Source organism: Danio rerio, chromosome 16 (assembly GCF_052040795.2).
Source record: "Danio rerio strain M-AB ecotype USA chromosome 16, GRCz13ab, whole genome shotgun sequence".
In the NCBI taxonomy this organism is placed as follows: Eukaryota; Metazoa; Chordata; class Actinopteri; order Cypriniformes; family Danionidae; genus Danio; species Danio rerio.
The window spans coordinates 43802364-43823290 of NC_141036.1; the positions used below are offsets into that span (position 1 = coordinate 43802364).

Here is a 20927-nt window from a genome sequence, read left to right on the forward strand (position 1 = left end):
CAATCGGTTCCAGAATTTTTTTAAACTGAACGTTTTCTAAAAAATTACACTTATTTCATTTATCAGTGCATTGTGCATACCAGGGCTAAAATATGAATATTTAAGCAAATAATTTTATATAATAGATATTTTGTGTGAGCAATTTTACAAAATCATAAATTGATTTAAGAAAAGACAGTTTGTGATGGTTTTGACAGGTCCTCCTCAAAATACTAACAGTGTGTTGAATAATTAAATCATTTCTTTATTAAACCAGCAGTTGGCTAGACCGTATAAAATGTTGTCGTTTGTAGAGAAGGACGCCATTTTCTTGTTCCAGTAACCACTCCTCCTTATTTCAGAGATTACAGCCAATCAGCGTTGCGAATTCAAAACAGGAAGTGGCGTTTTGAGCGTATCAACCAATCGCAGCAGGAGAAAAAACAGAACCTCTGCCCATTTAGCGCATTTATTCGTCTCGTCTGTGACGTACCGGCAGGCTTTGTGTTCTTTCAATATATCACGTTGAATATATTTCTATATAGACTATAATCTGGTAAGTATTTTTTTTTACAAATACGCGCTTTAATTCACGCGTTAGATGGCCGTCTTTCGTTATGTGCGCGGAGGACAGTATGCAGAGTGCGCACTCAGTAGGCGACGCGCGAGGGGTTGCTGCATTATTTGTGACTGAGTTTTTGTAATAGACACAGCGCTGAGTCCTGTTCCGACCCAGTTTGTATTTCAGCCCTATTTTCTGTTATTGTACACACATCCAAGGCTCATGCTTTTGCTTCTATCAGTCAGATCATCTGGTCTCAGACAGTGCATATCGGTGACCAGGAACTACTTTTCTCTTCGCCCCTGTCGGTTAGATGAAATCACTTTTTTGGGAGATTTTTAGGAAGTGATGCGGCAGCGCTCTGAATATCCGATGTTAACCCCATTAATGCAGGATTTTTTTGTTTGTTTGTTTGTTTTAAATGTATATAAATACAAAATGTACAACAATTCATGTTTTATTTATATACTTATTTGTATAATTTACAGGATGAAGGGATTTTGTAAACGCCAGTCTTGACGTTAAAACTGGTCGGACCCGATTCCTGTCAGAAGGTGAATATTGTGAGAGTCTTCAGTTCAAAAATATTTTTCACTTGTCTAATTTAAAATGAAACATGTTTTTGATTTATGAATACATAATGCACCAATTGTCATTTGTACCCTCACAGTTTGTAGATTTTAAACACATGTTTACTGTCTTTCAGAAACATGGATTCGGATTTGTTTATGGAGTGTGAGGAGGAGGAGCTGGAGCCATGGCAACAGCAGTCTATGGATGAACCAGCCGGAAATGCTGAAAGCAGTACTCCCTCCGGTGTGTATTTTTGGAATATTTTTAATTATAGAGAAATTTAACATAGTTTTTAATTATCTTCTTAACTTTTGTTAATTACAGATATTCCTAATAGGTTTTACTTTAATAATAATTTAACCATCATTATAACATCTGAAACTTGTCGTCCTCCAATGTTAAGTCACTTCCACTCCAGCCCCGGTGGTTGATGTTCCAGCTCCGCCTAAGACCATGGTGATCCCAAGCCTAACGTCTGTAGTAAATGCGGCGAACACGGTTCCGCTGATCACAAATACAAGTGAGTCTCCTTTTCTTTAATAATTATTTACTCATTCACATGATGCTCCAGAACACAAATTAAGTTACGAAGAATAACCTGTTTGTTTAATTTAAGAGAAGCAAACTGGGGATAGAGTTCAGACACTTCAAAATAACAACAAAAAAGACTTGTTTTAAAGAAATGCAAATGACAAAAAACACAATTCTTTTAATTATGAGTTAAATGAAGAATAAAATTGTTTTTTATGATTTGTGCATATACACTCACCTGCCACTTTATTAGGTACACCTTACTAGTACCGAGTTGGACTCCCTTTTGCCCTAAGAACTGCCTTAATCCTTCATGGCATAGATTCATCAAGGTACTGGAAATATTCCTCAGAGATTTTGGTCCATATTGACATGATAACATCACACAGTTGCTGCAGATTTGTCGGCTGCACATTCATGATGCGAATCTCCTGTTCCAACACATCCCAAAGGTGCTCTATTGGATTGAAATCTGGTGACTGTGGAGGCCATTTAAGTACAGTGAACTCATTGTTCAAGGATTCAGTTTGAGATGATTCGCGCTTTATGACGTGGCGCATTATCCTGCTGGAAGTAGCCACCAGAAGATGGTTGTGTGTGAAAATCCTGGTAGATCAGCAGTTTCTAAAATACTCAGACCAGCCCGTCTGGCACAAACAACCATGCCACGTTCAAAGTCACTAAATTCACCTTTTTATTCCCCATTCTGATGCTCGGTTTGAAGTGTAGCAGATCGTCTTCACCATGTCTACATGCCTAAATGCAATGAGTTTCTGCCATGTGATTGGCTGATTAGAAATTTGTGTTATCGAGCAGTTGGACAGATGTACGTAATAAAGTGGCCAGCGAGTGTTTATTGCAATTGTTTTAAAATCATACGCTCTGTATGTTTGAACTTCAGCTAAATGTATTAATTCAGTTTAATCCACATATAATACACTTATAATCCATGTCAAACTTATAGAGGTTATGCGCACATGCCGATTTCAACTAAATGAACACTTTACACATTTCGGCTGTACATTTATACATGAAAAAACCGGTTGGAGCCTAAAATTCGAACTTTTGCAAACCGTTTTCTAATGTTTTCCAATATTTTCTCAAATTTTGTAGCGAATAGAAACTTTTCAGTACATTGTTGTTGTGTAAATATCCTTAGAAGGGGAGCGCAAAAGTCATATCAACTACTAAAGTAGTAGATGAATGCAGTCTTGTTGACATTCAGCCTGCATTACTCTTGGTGATCAGTCATTTATTTTTTCAGTAACTCAACGTGCGGTTGTGCCGACTGAGATCCCTAAAGCAGTGCAAGGGCAGCCGGTCATCTTGGCACCAGGAGGAGGTGGACTGGGCACTGTGGCTCTGTCACAGGTTCTCCTGCCTGGAACATCTATTGCCAATGTTACCAACAGTCAGCCGATCTACTTTACCACACAGGTGCTGCCATTTCACCATATAGATTCCAGCACATCACTCAACAAAAGCACATTGTCTCAACAAATGTTCATCTATGTGCGTCCTTTCATCTGATACAGGGTCTTCCTGTCCAGAATATCCAGCCTGGCCAGGGTCCAATGAGTTTAGTGCTGAATGTCCAACAAGGCCAAACTGTTCGACCGATTACTCTACTCCAGGGTATGTCAGTGTGCTCTTGTTATGGTCTTACGCTATAGTTCTGTGCATTAATTAACAGTGTTTTCTTTATGTCTTTTTTAAGCACCTGGCACACAAATTTTCAAACCAGCCATCGGAGCAACCCAAATAATTACCCAGCCTGCTCAAATAAGGGCTGGAGCTCCGGTTGTAAACAGAGCCCAAACGCCTAGTACTTTCAGCACAGTGCAGATCCCTGCTACTCTCACTTTTCGAACCACAAACGCGGTCACCCCAACAGCTGCCAGTTCTCTACCCATCGTATCTTCTACAACCATTACTCAGCCTACCAGGACCACTACTAAAATAGGTAAGAATAAGAATTTAATTGAACTTTTTAAAGTTAGATTTTTAATGCCTGATTCAAACTATATTGTTTTCTATCTATGTAATAATTCCTGTTATTACTTACTTATTTATTTTTATTTTCATTCAGAAGACAGAACTAGTTACTGGCTTCAAAAAACAAGAGCCAGAGAAGGCTAATAAAACAACATGTTAACTATTTTAACTAGTCAGTTGAACTAGTTTATTAGTCTTGTCAGAAAAAAACTTTTGAAAGAATTTAATCAAACTCAATTGAAATCGAATTGTCTCTTTCATTTTGTCATGTTTATGGAAGCTGTGTGTGAAAGAGCTTCTTTGTTTCTATTGGTCAGCATCACAGATGTGACAGAAACGGTTATTAGGGATCTTAAAAAAAAAAACTTATCAGTCTTTTTGTCACTATGTTGTAAAGCATCTCAGATGTTGTCCAAAAGGTTGTTTTCACATGATGAAATTCGGCGAAATTCAGATTGAGGGCAGGAAGTGGTTCTTCTACATAGGAATCGCTATCAAAACATCACAATATTTCTGTTTTATGTTGTTTATAAAGGTTTAAATCAGCAAAAATAAGAAATGCAGAGCAGCTTTTATAGACTTCTAAAAGTTTTTACTCATAAAGGGGGCAAAGTTCAAGAAACTGGCTGAAAAAGGCGGCATGTTTTTAATACATCTGTGTGTACAAACTTTTTTTTGAATGCGATAATTCGTTTGACAGCACCAATGAAGATTATATACAGGCCCAACTATATGTATAAATATATTTGACAAAATCCAGGAGAATATAAACAACGTACCCTGCCTTGTAATCGCTGCAATAAAATCTCTGTCTTGATTTGAATTGTCTTTACTGGCGTTTCGGTGGAATATACAAGTGTAATGTCAACATCGAGATGCGCAGCAGCTGTGAAGTTCATTCCCTCTTACAAAAGTAAATAAATAATAATGCAGACTATGCATCCACACTATTATATGCTTCCACCCTTTATTTAATGATGTCTGGAAGATATCCGCATCGGGAAAAACATTATAGTAATTTATAATAAACATGTTTTTGAGCCACTTTGTAAAGTGTATAATGTGTACAACTCTGCTATTGAATGTTACAGAATACTGTAGTGTAGTAAACTAATAAACTGTAATAAATAACAATAGTGTAAACTGTAGTGCATGCTGATGGTGTATTATAGTGAAGAAAAATGAAGCCTGTTGAATAATTAGTTTATTACTACAGTTGTGTTGTACCACAGCAACAATATAATCACTACGACAGTTTAATTCTAGTAATTATCTATAGGATGCTTCCTAACACTACTGTATTTACTAAAGTATTTTTCATGTAACGTAACTACCTCAATGACAGGCAAATATATTTTAGTTCAGTAGATAACTCAGCCCTCTTCATGATATGAAGATCATGCCCAACAAATGTGATTATTTTCTATTCATGTCTCTTTTAAAACTCGCAAAACTATGGACTTTCCTACCTGTCTCCCATTCAGTTTTTTACTTCCTGCCCTTCATCTGAATTTTGCGCGTCACCAGAACCACGTGATTGAAAACAACCTATATGATGCGCTGTTTTGGCACCTGATGTCATTTATGAATCACCATCATCAGATTGATTGTGCTAAAAACATGGTAAAGGACATTTATTGTGTAGTCTGAACTAGGGTTGCATGGTTTACCGGTGCTATGGTAGTATCGTGAAATTATGGCTCCAAAATACTGGCAGTGCCTCTGTAGTTTGTAAACGGTAGTATCGTCATTAACGGTCCATCAGCAATACATAATGTTGCATGTGGAAAAGTCACTAAAATGCTTACAAGTTTGTGAAACAATAGACCATTTTATTTGAATAGTCTGTGGAGCCCTTTAAGGTTGCAAACTGTGTAGAATTCAAGCATTTTATGGTAGCCTATTACATGTTTTCAGATCAAATCTGAATCAGTTCATTTCTGTTCCTGTCAATATGATTTTGTAGCTACAACAACTGCGACAATATCCTAAAAAGAGCAACTCGCAAAGTAAAAATTTGAATGACTAAACTAGATCTACTACTAAATTTTGACCACTTCATAAAACCTAGTTTGGTTGGAATAATGCTAATTTTATTATTAATGCTAATTTTATTTGGTATAATTTGTATCTTTACTTTAATGTACTTACTTTAATTTTATTTTAGTGTATTTTTTGTTAGTCAGTTATCTACAAAATAAACAGAAAGAACAAATACATTTAAGTTGAAGTGACATGCAAGTACTTTTTTCCAATAATAAAGGAATCATAATTCAATTCAAGTAGGCCTATTACAACATAAAATATAGTATTTCTGAAAATTGTTTTTATGTCATGAATTTGAGTTATGAATTACAGTATCGCAATACTACTTGGTATCACGATACTTCAGCTTGTATAGTATCGTAACATGAATTAATGGTATTGCGACAACCCTAGTCTGAACCAGATATAAGAGACATATCCGGTAAATTAAATTAAATCATTTGAAATAAAGTTTTGTAAATGCCTGGCATTATTCTACAAGATACAAATAAAGAAATCAAGTATTTAATAATTGTTTGCTACTATGTGTATTTTTCACAGTTGCTTGGTCAATCAGCATTCAGAATTACAATTATCTGTTTTAAAATTGAATTTATTTATATTTACAGTGACAATAAAGCAAGGAAATGGACCCCTAGACATGCAAAACCTAATGAATCTTGTGAAGTCTGTGAACCTTCCTGGTGGGGCTCAGGCGCAGACATTTGTAGTCATGAGCAATCAAAATACCAAAAATGGTCCTGTTGTTTCTTCTGCTGTTCCTATCATCTCACAAAATGTCATCCAAAGTAAGTTTGTTGTTCTGACTATTACATTGATTTCCTATTAGAGTAAAGCCATGCGGATAAATTCCAAATTATGTTTTTGCAGCGATCCCACTTCCAAATGCAACCTCATCAACAACCACCACTCATTTGTGTCCTCGTTGTGGAGCTCAGTTCAGAATGATTGAGGCTCTACGCGGTCATATGTGTGTAAGTACATACTTTGTGAGGAGACTGTAAATGTGTTTGGTCACCTAAAAAATGAATCCCTTTCTCTCTTAGTTTTGCTGCCCAGATCTGGTCCACATGACTGAAACAAGCAGTACCCCAACAGCTGTGAAACCCCCAGCAACACCACCTAAGAGTGCCTCTGTTGTGCCTAGTCCCAAGCTGGATAGCCCACCTAGCAAAACAGGAGATAGCCATCCCAGACTCGTCATGCTGGTTGATGATTTCTACTATGGCACATTTGAGGGAAATCGAGTCTATGTACCAATGGACAACTCAAAAGAACCATTATCATTCAGATGCCTGACCTGTAGCAAGAAACTAAAGAATAATATTAGGTACGATTATGGACTGATTTTAGAAGTCTTATTGTAAATATCTAGTTGAAAATGATAGGTTTTATTTTAAGTAATTTCTTAGTCTTTGTTTATTCTGTCTTTGATATTTTGGAACTGTGCCATTAGTGATCACTTGTTTTCTTTGAAGACTTATGAACCATATGAGGTACCATGTTGAACTGGATCAACAAAATGGGGAAATGGACAACCACACATCCTGTCAGCATTGTTTCCGTCGCTTTCCTACACCGTTTCGTCTGCAGTGCCACCTTGAGAGTGTCCATACCTCCATTGAATCATCTAGTAAGAACTATTTCTATTTTATTAATCTTTTTGTTTAAAGGTGCCACATACAGCATTTGTTTAATAAGTTAAATTGTTCTCTGATATATACATAGTAGGTTTATGGCTTTGGTATTTAAAAAAAATCTCCAGAAACAGTTTTATAAGCACATTTATTACTCCATAAAGTACCAACAGAATCAGAAGATCCATGATTTGACCATATATGGCTCGTGTGATAAATATTAATTACAGACACACAAAGAGCATTATCAAAGACAAATGTAAAACCTACCAGAGTAGCGTTAACCTATTTTGCTGACCAAATCTGTTGTGGATAAAGGCTAAATTCTAATTAAATTTGACAAAAGAGAGGGGTGGAGATGTATGGTGTTGTACTTTGAAGCTATAGTCAAAGAAAACACAGCCAGGAATGATCAACCTCTGCATGAACAGATGACAGTTGAGCTGAATGTTTGTTGAAATATACACATCAAATTTCAAAATAAACATGATAAATGAACAAAAGATGTAACTAAACACACCTCATGCCTCTTCAGAGTGAAGATGACTAAATGTATAATCTGTGAATCTTGCATTTTGCTTCCTGAGCCGATATTGAAACATGCTGCAGTAACGCACAGTAAACAATTCATACATGGTAAATATATGCTTAAATATAACTAGGGGAGGAAAATTATCTCTGTTGTCTCTCCAGAAAACATTGTTGCAAACGCTTTAAGAGGCTTGCTGATATTAATGATCTCAGAGCTTTTTTTTAATGATCTCAGAGCTTGATGGCATGGCTGCTTGTCAGATCCGGATGAACGACCTAAATTAGATATACATGCAAATGCTGAGGGCATGGTCTGTGACTCTCGTCACAGTTTTGTCTTCTGATTGGCCCGTTGTCCACCTGGGTTTTCTACAAGTGGAATTTACATGAAAATGAGGAAACAGTGGTGTCTGTGGCTCACAGTATGCTTATTTCCATATGTTGCTCTTTTATTATTCCTCTATGCTTTGATATATCCAGATTTTTACTATAGACAACCTTTAAGGCATAAACTACAGTTCTAAAATTAGGGGTCTGTACAGTAAAAAAATTAAAGAAAATTTAACAAAACTACATTTGTTTGATAAATAATATAATAAAAAACTGCAATATTGTAAAATTTGCTGTTTTAAAGCTGCATGAGTAACTTTATTTTCTGTTTAATAAGCAAATGCATCTTTCAGATTTGTTTTTGTCATATTTTGATATACATCTATAGATAAACCATTTCAGATCAGGGAAGTTAAAAATGTATTCTGCTAAGATTTTTGTTATTTTTCTATTCTGCAATTTTTTCATTAGATAGATTATTTATTTAGTCCCAACAAATGTTTAGTAATGTTCTTCATTCATCTTTGTTCTGCAATGCTGCAAAGATAGTAAATGATAAAAGTTTGTATTTTGGTTTGCCACAGTGTCTATAAACTGCAGGACTCTCAATTTGTCAGCAGTTTAAGTAACTGTTGTGCTTTTGTGTTCAGCCAAGTGTAAGATATGTGAGTGGTCCTTTGAGAATGAGCCAGTGTTCCTGCAGCACATGAAGAACTCCCACAAACCCGGAGAGATGCCTTATGTATGCCAGGTAAACTAAACAAATTTGACTGACAAATGGATGAATCACAAGGAGAGTGGGAATATAGCATATAATGCCCTTGACATTTTCAGGTGTGTGAATACCGTTCCTCCTTCTACTCTGATGTGTTTAACCACTTTCGAACCTGGCATGAGGATACCCGCCACCTTCTGTGCCAGTATTGCCTGAAGGTTTTCAAGCATTCCACCAGTTACCAGCAACACTATGTTCGTCATCAGGTGAGGATAGGAAGCATAAAATTTTAATTAAACATAAAACTAATTAATGCAGATAAACATTCAAGACTTTCACCAGGTTTTAATTTCATCATTGTTAAAAAAAACTTTTATTTTACAGTTCTTAATGGTCCTCATCATTTAAGTAGCATTTGTAATTTTTTATAGTATTGGAATCTTTGATTGATTTTTAATATAGCACATTATCCTAAACAGTGATCACTCTTGTATGTATAAATCATAGAATTGGATAAAACCATCATCATCATGGAAGTTCCTTGATTATTACAGCAGAATGAAAGTATAGTTTTTAGCCAAGATAACCAACCCAGATAATAGCAACTTTTCATTTTCTGTTGGTCTTTGTACATAAAGCAACTCCAGAATAGTCAGGTGGTTGTTGCAAGATCGAATACGCTTGTGGCCTGAAGTTAAGGCAAATTATTTGTATTATTTATTAAATTTCCCATTTATTGTATTTTATTAACATCTACCACCACCCTAACTCTAAACCCAACCGTCACAGTACTGTAAAAATATTAATTGTTGTTATACAGTGTCATAAAAAAATGTTACTATACTAATGTGCATATTGCACTTCCTGTCGGCCGCATATCCAATCTAGAGTTCTAGGGCCAGATGCTAATGGTATAATCTGATTCAATGATCTATGCTAAGCTAGCTAAAAATGCTCCCACAAGACCTGGAGACTGGCTGAATAGATTCAAAATTCCAAAAGTTATATTTCCAAAAAAAGTGGAGTGTTCCTTTAAGTCTTAATAAACAATTGGGTTACTCTAAACCTTTCTTCTAAGACTTAAGATAAGATGGAGATGGGGCGATGTGGATGTTATTAGATAATAAAAAATGACTACAACAGCATACAATAATCATCGACAAAAAGATTAATAACTAATCATTCATTCATTTTCCTTTGGCTCAGTCTCTATTTCAGAGGCCACCTCAGCGGAATGAACCACTAACTCTTCTAGCATATATTTTATGCAGCGGATGCCCTTCCACCCAAAACAATCAGTACTGGGAAACACCCATATACTTTCATTCACACACACTCATACACTACAGACAATTTAATTTATTCAATTCACCTATAGCACATGTATTTGGACTTTGGGGGAAACCAGAGCACCCGGAGGAAACTTACACAAACATGGGGAGAACATGCAAACTCCACACAAAAATGCCAACTGGCCTAGCCGAGACTTAAACCAGCAACTTTCTTGCTGTGAGCTGATTAACTACTGAGCCACTGTGCCGCAATCTTCATTAGATGAGAGGATCAGAGGATGCACATTCATAGTTTTCAGTCATGTTAATGATGCAGCGGACATGTCATGATTCTGCTTGTTTCAAGCCATAGGCAACAATGGCTTTCTTCGTTTTTACTTTTGTTGAAGAAATTACCACTGCTTTCACCTCCTCTAGAATATTTGGAACATTTATCTTGCTTTAGTATTCTGTGAAAACATTAAATGTGTATTTATTTATTAATTTATTTATTAATCCATCATTGCTTAACTTAACAGACAAACTTAATTTCTACAATTATGTGGTAATTCTATTTTTCCTCAGAAATCAACAGTTTACCATTGTAACAAATGCCGTCTTCAGTTCCTATTCACAAAGGACAAAGTTGAGCATAAAATAAATCACCACAGGACTTTCCGAAAGCCCCGTGAATTGGACGGACTGCAGCCTGGAACAAAAGTAAAATCTTTGTTTGTTTGTTTATGTGAGACTGAGAGTAAATTTGCAACAAGTGCAAAAATATAGTATTAATTGATTTATTTATTTTTATTCTTCATATTCAGGTGACCATTAGGGCATATGTTGGGAAAAAAACACCAGGTCAGTCAGCTTCAAAAGCATCCACTAATACTCAGAAGAATAGTATTAGCAGTTCACAATCGACAACTCTAAGTGGCGACCAGCAATCAGAACAACAGCAATCTGGGAAGAAACAGGTCAGCAAGATGTTTCAGTTCCTGTCCAAGTTCCAGGAGCAGAGGTAAGCTCATGTTATGAGATAACAGATAAACTGATCCATTTCCACTGGAAATTACAACTCTGAAGTGTTTACTTCTGGTTCTCTTCTTTCCAGGGCTCAACTGGGCAGACATAAGTGTGTGGAGTGCACTTTTGACATTCCAGACTTTGCGAATCACTACCCCACTTATGTTCACTGTTCACTCTGCTTCTATAGCACATGCTGTTCTCGTGCTTATGCAAATCACATGATCAAGTAAGTTGAGTCAAACATATATTTTCACATAAATTTCACACATATATATATATACTTTGTATCGGTTGATCACCATAAAAAGAAATCAGTACTTGGTGTTGCCTGTAAAAATCCTGATTGGAGCGGCTCAAATATATATATATATATATATATATATATATATATATATATATATATTAGGGATGTAACGGTATTGTAAATACCGTCATACCGCAATATAAATTTTTTTCGATATTACCGAAGTCGCATGACTCGGTAAAACTATAGGTCTTCTGAGAAAATTTGCTCAGGCGAATGAAGCGAACGGGAGGTAACGAAAACTACAATTGCCATCAGCCCATGCTTGACCATCATCCCTTGCGGTCTGTTGTTGCTACAGATCCAGTAATGCGGAAATGGAGTGTGCTGCTAGAAGCGGGGGTGAAAAGAGCTGGAAAACTCTAAAGCAGGTCGCACACCAGAAGCGCCGCTCGGCGCCGCGACACGGCGCGTACATGACAGATTAAAGTATCGCACACCAGACGCGCACATTCGAATGATATTTAACATGAAACCAATCAGATGGCGCTCTGTGGCGCGGCTGAAAAATGAACTGCGTCCTGAGCCGTCGCCGGGCGCCGCCGACAGCCGCCGACTTGCGGCGCCGGTGTGTGTATCCTGATAGAAACCTAGTTCAGACTTCGCAAGTTTGATCAAGGCTGCAGTCTCTTCTTCTCAGTTTGATATGGAAAAGCAGATTATACCGAGGACACGGGTAAATCTTCAAAGGGAACCATGTACTTTATAACTTCATTCACATCACCCTGGCTTCGTTGTTTCACTTTCTCAACAATAAAATGTAAACATGATTTAAGGAACTGCCTATTTTCATTTTAATATTAGCAACTTAGACAGCAGAAATGTTGAGGCGCCGTGCTGCATAAGATGAGCGTCATCACTGTGTGGATTTTTATAACAAAACGGAGCCGATAACAACTGCCTCCTTTCAATTTCTGTGAAAATACGAAACACAGCCTCTCTTTTGCTGAGTATCAGTTTTAATAATCGATAATGGCCATTTTAAAAGTATAACATACAATAAGTTTATACATTATAGGAAATAAAGGCAAGCGATCAGTCAATATACAGAATGGACGTGGTTACATTAATCATTAACTTATCTTTGCGCTCAGCCAAAACACGTTACCTGAGAACAAGTAATAGATTCCAATGCCCAAAGTCAGGGAATATGTCGTTAGATAAAGACAACAAGATAAATGAAATATCCCGTTTAATAAATATAGTGAGATTAGATCCAGCGGGAGATGCTTGATGAGAAGTCCGACTAGCAGAGCTCTTATCTGGGTAGATGGGCTGAGTGTGATTAAATGTTGAATGTGATGAGTTTTCAACAATACTAAATTGAAACTTTATTTTTTTACATGGTTTAATAGTTTTTTTGTTATTAAAATTGAAGTTCCTGTTTCAAAGCTTACAGATAGATGGCTAATTTGTATGTCATTGACACTTTTGGCACTTTTTTGGAGTATTTTCATAAGTTTTGTTTTTTCCTGTAAATGATTCAATAAATACCGTACCGTGACATTCATACCGAGGTATTACCGTACCGTGAAATTCTGATACCGTTACATCCCTAATATATATATATATATATATATATATATATATATATATATATATATATATATATATATATATATATATATATATATATATATATATATATATATATATATATATATATATATATACACAGAAGAATATATATGTACAGAAGAAAACAGTTTCATTGGAAATTGCAGCTTGAAGTTTAGTCACATATTGCAATTTATTTTTTTAATTTCAGCAATCATGTTCCTGGAAGGGCTCCAAAACCTTCTAAAAAGGGGCCTCCAAGGTAATGTAATATTTGGATTTTGAGTTCTGTTTTGCTCAGTCTGAAACTGTACCTTATGGGTATTTTGGTGTTCTTTTTGTAGCGTTGTGAAGCTGACTTGTGCAGGTTGTGAATACTCCACTCCTCACGGAAATTTGATGGCCAAACATCTCATCAAGTTCCCTGATCACTCCTACTGTTTATTCATGCGCAAAGGTGGGTGTTCTCTAGCTCAGTAGAACATTACAGCATACTTGTATTTTTACTGCATTTCTCTTACTGCATGGGCCTCTTAACCTGCATGCTCGTTTTTCTTTCTCTGCTTTCGTACTTCTGTAGTTAGAGGGTATCCAACTCTGTTGTAGGTGTCTTTAATTGCATGTTTATACTAATACAGCATTGACACAAAAGTAAAAATACAGTGAACTAAATTACTGGCATCATGGCATATTCATCAACTTTAACCTAGCCACTTACAAATTATCACTTATCATTGTGTCTTGACTTCTTACATGTGCAAAGGGCTCGGTACACAAACCCTGCTCATCACTGCATATGTATTTTCACAGATTGAATGTTATTTATCCTGTTGATAGACACCTACAATAAAGAAGGATTCTTTAGTCAACACATTTTCCGTGCATTCTTAGCTAAATCATACAATAGACATACGTCAATGGCACTTGCAAAGTGGCCCGTCTTGAGTGATATCCCACAATATGTGATGCTCAGCAATCACAGGTGTGGGGTATGAGCTCAAACTGTCCATTGTCAAAATGGACAAACATGGCCCCTTTGCACTTGGTGTGAATTCACAGGATTTACTGACAAGCCTTTGCGAGAGCACTCTGGATGTGTAATTGAGTATTACATACAAAAATCTACCGCACACCGCCTGAACTGAAGAATGTCAGAAGAAGTACAAAATAAAAATCCTAAAATGGATTAATTTAGAAACATGACAAATGAATAACGTCAAGGAGTAACCATCGGGGAGTTATCTGCTGCTTCTGAGCTGCTTATTATTTTCTTTTTCAAAAGCTAACTGACCTATCAGAACTACATATACATTGAGCATGTTATAAAATGGATTATTGGTGATGGTAAAGACTCCAAGGAGAAGACTAACTCTGTGTTCCTATAATCCCTCCCCTCCCCTACAGAGTGTTTGGAGACAGATATTGAGTTCTGCCATGTTGAGGAGGAGGTGGAGGGTCCACAAGGGGATGAAGCTAGTGATGTTGGGACACAGCCTGACTGGTTGTCCCTGAAACAGTGGAATGTGCCCAAAGAGGAAGGAACAGTGCCAGAATTCATGGAAAGTTGTGGCCCACGGCATATAATGACCAGGAATCATGATGTCCTCGACTACTTCCAGGTTCTGTTTCCTGATGCCCTCTTTGAGCTGATTGTTTGTGAGACCAACACCTATGCCACTTATTGCTGCTCTTCAGGGCAGGGGGACACATCTTGGCACCCTGTGTCTGTACAGGAAATCAAAGGCTTTTTTGGTCTCTCTATCCTCATGGGGCTTCAAAACCTGGTGGAACCGGACTCGTACTGGACCTGGGAACAACACCAAGGCCGCTATGGCTCTAGAACATGGGAGCTGGTTTACAGGACCATGTCAGTGAATCGTTTTAAGCAGATCAGCACTTACATCCGAATGAGCAGCATGCTTGTGGAGAATGACAGCCAGAGTGCTGACAAGTTGTCATTTTTTCAGCCGATGCTGAGCATCCTGGAGAAAAGCATGCAAGAGGCCTACAGTCCAAACAAGTGCTTGACAATTGATCAAGCTTTCCTACCGAGCCATGATAAGGGAACGGCTCAGGAGAAGAGTAAAAATTCTCAGCCAAGGATATGGCTACTGTGTGACTCAAAGTCAGGCTTTTGCCATAAATTGCTGGTCTCAACACGACAGGAGAAGCACAAAGACTTGGGAAGATCAGTTGTGCCACATCTCACAGAGGGTCTTGAGGGTAAACATCACAACATCTTCTTGTCCAGCTCACTTGCCTCTGTGCAACTCATGAAGGATCTCTTTGATAGTGGTATATACTGCTCCAGCTCTGTCCTGCCACAAAGTGCAGTTTTGCCCAAGGAGTTTTGGGATGAACCTCCACTGGAAAATCCAGGCAATTTTAAACAGTATGAGTTCCCCCCACTTCTTGCCACTAGATGGAAAGATACCAAAGAATTGGTATGCCTCTCCACAAATGCCAACGCAGGCCATGAAGATGTGGTGTGGAGGAGGTCTCCCACTAAAATGGGTGAGCTTTATACTATTGAAAGGCCACAGGCCTTCAAGCTGCTCCAAGACAACATGAGAGGAGTCGATATCTGTAATCAGCTGCTGACGTGCAACCAACTTGGTGGGCTAGATCTTGACACCAACTGGCGGCGTCTCTTCTGGTTCTTTGTCAACTTGAGCATCATCAACTCTTTTATTGTCTTACGAGAGACCCGCAAAGACAACCCACCAGTGTGGCTCCCAGGGGGTCACTTTTCCCAGGCCGTTTTCCGTAAACGTCTGGGCTACCAGCTTGCCAAGTGTGCTGAAAGACACACTCTCCAGAACCAAATCCACAATAGCATGATTGAGCAACAGACTGTGAAAAAAGAAAGTCAAGAGGTGCAAGAAGAGGTCAGACATCGATTAGGCAAAATTACCAGAAGGGCGAGGAGATGTAAAGTTTGCAACTTGAAAAACATGCGTCATGAGAGCATGTATGGCTGCACCGCCTGCCATGCGAATCTGTGCAAGCGTTCTCGCTGCTTCTGGGAGTTCCATGGTTTCCCAACTAATTATCAAGGTTATAAAACTCAAATACTGATATTAAATATTTATAAATGTTTTATGAATGCTTGTTCTAGTTAATGTTATACATAATAAATACTTTTACAGTTTCAACAGCTTTTTAAATGGCATGTATTAAAGTGGCAATTAAATATTTATATTTAATTATATTTTTATATTTATATCTTAAAGTATTATAATTGATGTAATTTTTTTTTTGTACAGGTAGTGCAAAAGTTGGATTCATTGACTCTAAGAGGTATGTATCTTTAAAAAATTAAATTAGTCCTAGTTATACTTAAGTCAAGAAATTGCAACCTGTGATGTATTCTTCCCCACATTTAACATGTTATCCAGATTTTAGAAAGTGACACATTATTTCCCTTCCAGGGACGGCACAGAGCCTGGACTTAAACATAAAACAGAAATGTTGGAAAGAGGGCAGGCCAAATCCTCAGTGGACATCAGTAATGTTTCACAGGGTGCCACTGCTGGCCAGGACGAAGACGTGGATCAAGAAATGGCTCCTCTGGAAGACGAAGACACAGAAACAGACACTGATACGGTTGAAAGCAGCGAGGAAGTCCCACTTCGAACAGTGGCTAGTGAGAAGGAAAAGCGATCACTAACCAAACCAACACAGCCTGTGAGAAACAGAGAGGAGTCTTTGACTATTCACCAGCGGCGAATACTTCTTCTTGCACTATGTGCCGGGATCCAAAAAGCAGCAAAAGAGATGGACACCAAACCGCAGCTCATCAAGACCTGGATTCAAGACAAGGAGGATCAGTTAAATGAATGCTGCAGCAGTATCTGTGGAGAGGCTGTTGATCGTCTAGTACAGTGGGTTCTGACACAACGGGAACAGCAGCGTCCTATCAATGAGGCGAGATTGTTTGAAAAAGCTTCAGAGCTCCAAAGCCAAACCAATGAAACAAGTTCATTCCGTATTTCATACGAGTGGGCTGTGAACTTCATGATGCAGCACAAACTGGGCTTGGATACCTGTTTCACAGTACAAAGGGAACTCCCTAGTGCCATGGAAGAGAACTGTTGTTGCTTCAAAGAATTGGTGCACGGTCAAATTAAGACCAACAGCGTTCCACAGTGTGTCATTGGGGTTATGGACCAGCTTTCAGTGTTTGTGGACATCAATATGTTGAATGAGAAAAACAAAGTAAGACGAGACACAGCTATTCAGTTTACCGGGTCTGGGAAGCCTTTTGTAAAGATTTACCTTGCAATGCTTGCAAATGGTACGATGCTTCCTGCAGCACTCTTCACCAGTCACACTACGAGCACACTGAGCAGCACACCAGACACAGTCTTGATTATGGCCAAAGAGGAAGGTTACAAGGCAACGGAAGAGCTAGAAATTTGGGCCAACAAAGTGTGGAAGCAGCATCTCGACTCGCAGAAAGAGAAGGAAGCGCTGCTGGTTTTGGATAGCCATCATTGCCTGACGTCTGAGTCCATTATTTCTACAGTCAGTAGCACCAAAACCTTCCTTCCAACCATTCCGGCAGGTTGTACATGCCGACATCAACCTTTAGAGATGTGCGTACGCCCTGTGCTCCAAAGGTTATTTTTATCTCGTTGGGCACAACAGCCTAAAGATTCAGTTCAGCCTGAAGACCTGATGCAGCTTCTAGTATCCTGGTTAGACAAGGCCATGTCATGCTTCTCAAGTAGGCCTGAATTTATTCAACATTCATTCTGCTTGGCTCATCTGCTTCCGGATCAGGAGACACATACAGATTTGCCTGGTACTTCTGTGGAGTTGCTAAATATACTTTCAGAAGCAACACTGGGACCAGAAGTAGTAGATCTGGAGTCAGCAGATGAAGAAGAGCCAATGGACACACATTCTGTAGAAAACGTAACTGAGAAAATAGATCTTACAGAGGAGCAAGAGGATACGGAAAATGAACTAAACGATGACAAAGCGAAAAACACAGAACAGCAAAAGGAAACAAATGATGAATGTTTGGAAATCGCAAGCGAGTCCACCGATTTCTCACATTCGTCGCCTGAGCATGAGACCCCTTCACACAACTCTGAACCAGATCATTTGTCAGAATCTGGTCTGGATGCTAACACTGATCAAACGGATTCAGCAAACAGGTGATATTTGATCTACTAACAGACGCTGGTAGATTTAACAGAAGGACAGGCATTGCTGAATGTGACTGGTTATTTAATTTACAGCCTATTGTTTGGTGGTGTGAAAATGGGGAGAAAAAAAAAGTTTTTTAATCTTAAATACTGTATAGATTTATAGGATAGACGTTGCATGATTTGGTTTTGCTAAGTTTTTCTACCTACTTTTATTTGGGTTGTTTATTCGCTAGCATACAGTAATACAAAAGCTCCCTTTCTTTTGTCTGTTGACAGACAATATTTACTTATATTCCCCATCCTCTGAAAGTTCATCACAGGTTTTTGCCTGCTTATGTTTTAGTTATTTCGAAGATGTAATGGGAGAAATTTGTTTGATAAGCCAGCTGCGACCTGTATTGAGTGATTTGACTCAAGCGTGTGGGTATTGGGTGGATGAAAGTATTGTTTGTTTATTTTTTGTTGTTGTTGTCCTGCCCCTCTCTTACAGTTTATGTGTGTCCAACGCAGGATGAGTATCAAAAATCATGCGATTTAAAATCTGTTAACATTTGAATTGAAGAACGATACAAATGCTGTTTTGAATAATGCTATTTAAAATTATTTATTCAATAATTGATCGTAAATTATAGCCTATTATTCCATAGCTTTACAGATTCTGTTTGACATCCAACCTTATTGCATTTTATGACACATGCTACAGTTCAGCCTGTAAGATTGGTTGACAGACTATCTTGCAGCACTTCCATTTTGGTTATTTATGTAGTTATCATATACGTTTACCATTGAGAGAGCATTGATATTGAATGGAGTGTGATCAGTGAGTATACATTCAGTACTGATTTCAGCATCTGAATTTACTGTAGCGACCACATGATGGTGTAACTACACTCCAGGTGTCATCTATTGACATTCAATTCAAAGAGGTATTGATGCACTTTATTAGTGCTCTTCTATGTTTGTAAAGGTGTGTACTTTGATTTCATCTCTGTTTGCTGCAGCAATTTTGTGTATAATTTACATGTTGTGGGACTTCTTGTACAGTCTGATTGCGAAGGTAAGTGGACGTTTATAGAAATGAGGGTCTTTTGAATGTGCTGTTTTGTTTAAACTGCAAAGAGGACTAATGAATAATTGATCATTGAAAAAAGGCATTGCATATGTGACTTCCCATTTATTATTATTATTTTTTTAATTTCTTGTGAATAAAATTTAATAAACAGTGTGTGCATAAAGCCTTTTTTCTCACACGTTTATGTTTTATGCAGATTTGGTACATCATTTTCAGTCAGAGACTTTTTTGTGTCGTAATGAACAAATCAACACATTATGTTAATTTGTAGTGATGAGATTAGGAGTTTTATGAATCAAAAGGCATATTTACACTCTGTAAAGACAAAATAGCTAGACTTGTTCCTGCTTTGACCCACTAGTATCAAAGTTTAACAGTTTGCCACTTTTGGATTTAATGATGCTTGTACTGAGACCCGTATACCCCATTCTGGAGCACTTATGTGCTAGTTAGGCAAAGCGTTTTAAATGCATCAATAAATGTTGACAATTAATACATTGATTATTAATTTAATGGGGTAAATGCACACAGACTCTTAATTTCAGCCAGCCAGCTTCAGTTGAACTGTTTTTCCAGTATAAAATTGCCACGTTTAAAGTCTGATTTCTTAAAAAATTGGTGATCTTCATCTCCTGATAGATATACGCCATAAAGTGGGTTTCAGAGCAAGAAGCACTTAATTAAATTTCATCTCCCCCACCATCTCTTTAAAATATGACAACTTAGTTTACCCCAGAATTTTCAATGGAGTTTTTGAACAACTGAATAAATGCTGAAGTTTATTTAACTGAATGTATTGTAATAACATTACAACATTGATGCGGTTAAAAGAACCGTATAAAATTAAAAAAAGTCAAATTAAGCTTTCACTTGAAGCCTCCCCGCTGAAAACAAAAACAGCTTAAACCAGCCTAGGCTGGTTTTAGAAAGGTTTTGGCCATTTCCAGGCTGGTCTTAGCTGGTCAGGGTGAGAGATGACCACCTAAAACTAGCTTGACCAGCCAAGAGCAGGTTGGAAATGGCCAAAACACCTCTAAAACCAGGCTGGTCTACCAACTAAAGCAGCCAACCAGCTTAGGTTGGTTTAAGCTGTTTTTTTTTTCAAAAGGGTTATCATTGGCTAAGGAACACTAGCTGTCCATATAGCCAATTTTGGTGATTCAAAAATAAATAAAATGTGTGCACCACCAGTGTATGCATGTGTGGGACTTGTGCACAGAGAGTAGCCCTTAGCAAATCATTGTTTCAGATGTTACAAAAGTTCTGTTATTTATGAGTTACATTTTTGTTTCTTTTGTATCTTTAAGTTCATCTAAAAATGGAACTCTGTGAACATGGATTAAATGCATACTATTAGTTTTTGGTCTCAAAGAAAGTCGAGTGTTTTTTTTTTTTTGTAACTTAAACTAAACTGATGGACATTTACTAAAATGAAGGAACTGGTTTAGTTCTGAACAGCACACATTCTGCAGATTAGGAATTCATGCGTTAATACAACTAATCTCTAACAAACATCAATAGATGTGTGATTGTTTTTGTTCGTTGAAACGGTTTGTCAGCAGCAAGTTGCTTTTCAGTCACCACTCACCAGGCCAGTTCAACTCAGAGTTCAGATCCCCCAGAAGGGGCCGTCTTT

The 20927-nt window shown here is 37.6% G+C and overlaps 1 protein-coding gene across 4 annotated transcripts; it reads left to right on the forward strand.

Moving 5' to 3' along the window:
• The first annotated feature begins 441 nt into the window (after nt 1–441).
• On the forward strand, nt 442–19454 carry pogzb (pogo transposable element derived with ZNF domain b). Of its 4 annotated transcripts, none has more exons than XM_087285965.1 (21): nt 442–849; nt 1030–1095; nt 1248–1357; nt 1518–1634; nt 2910–3082; nt 3181–3280; nt 3363–3608; nt 6295–6474; nt 6557–6660; nt 6733–7016; nt 7165–7319; nt 8835–8935; nt 9019–9165; nt 10756–10890; nt 10995–11191; nt 11285–11425; nt 13272–13322; nt 13405–13517; nt 14465–16117; nt 16327–16360; nt 16492–19454. In XM_087285965.1, exons 3-21 carry the CDS (start codon nt 1252–1254, stop codon nt 18227–18229), a joined length of 5775 nt encoding a protein of 1924 aa, XP_087142091.1. In that variant the 5' UTR covers nt 442–849; nt 1030–1095; nt 1248–1251; the 3' UTR covers nt 18230–19454.
• Nucleotides 19455–20927: the final 1473 nt, after the last annotated feature.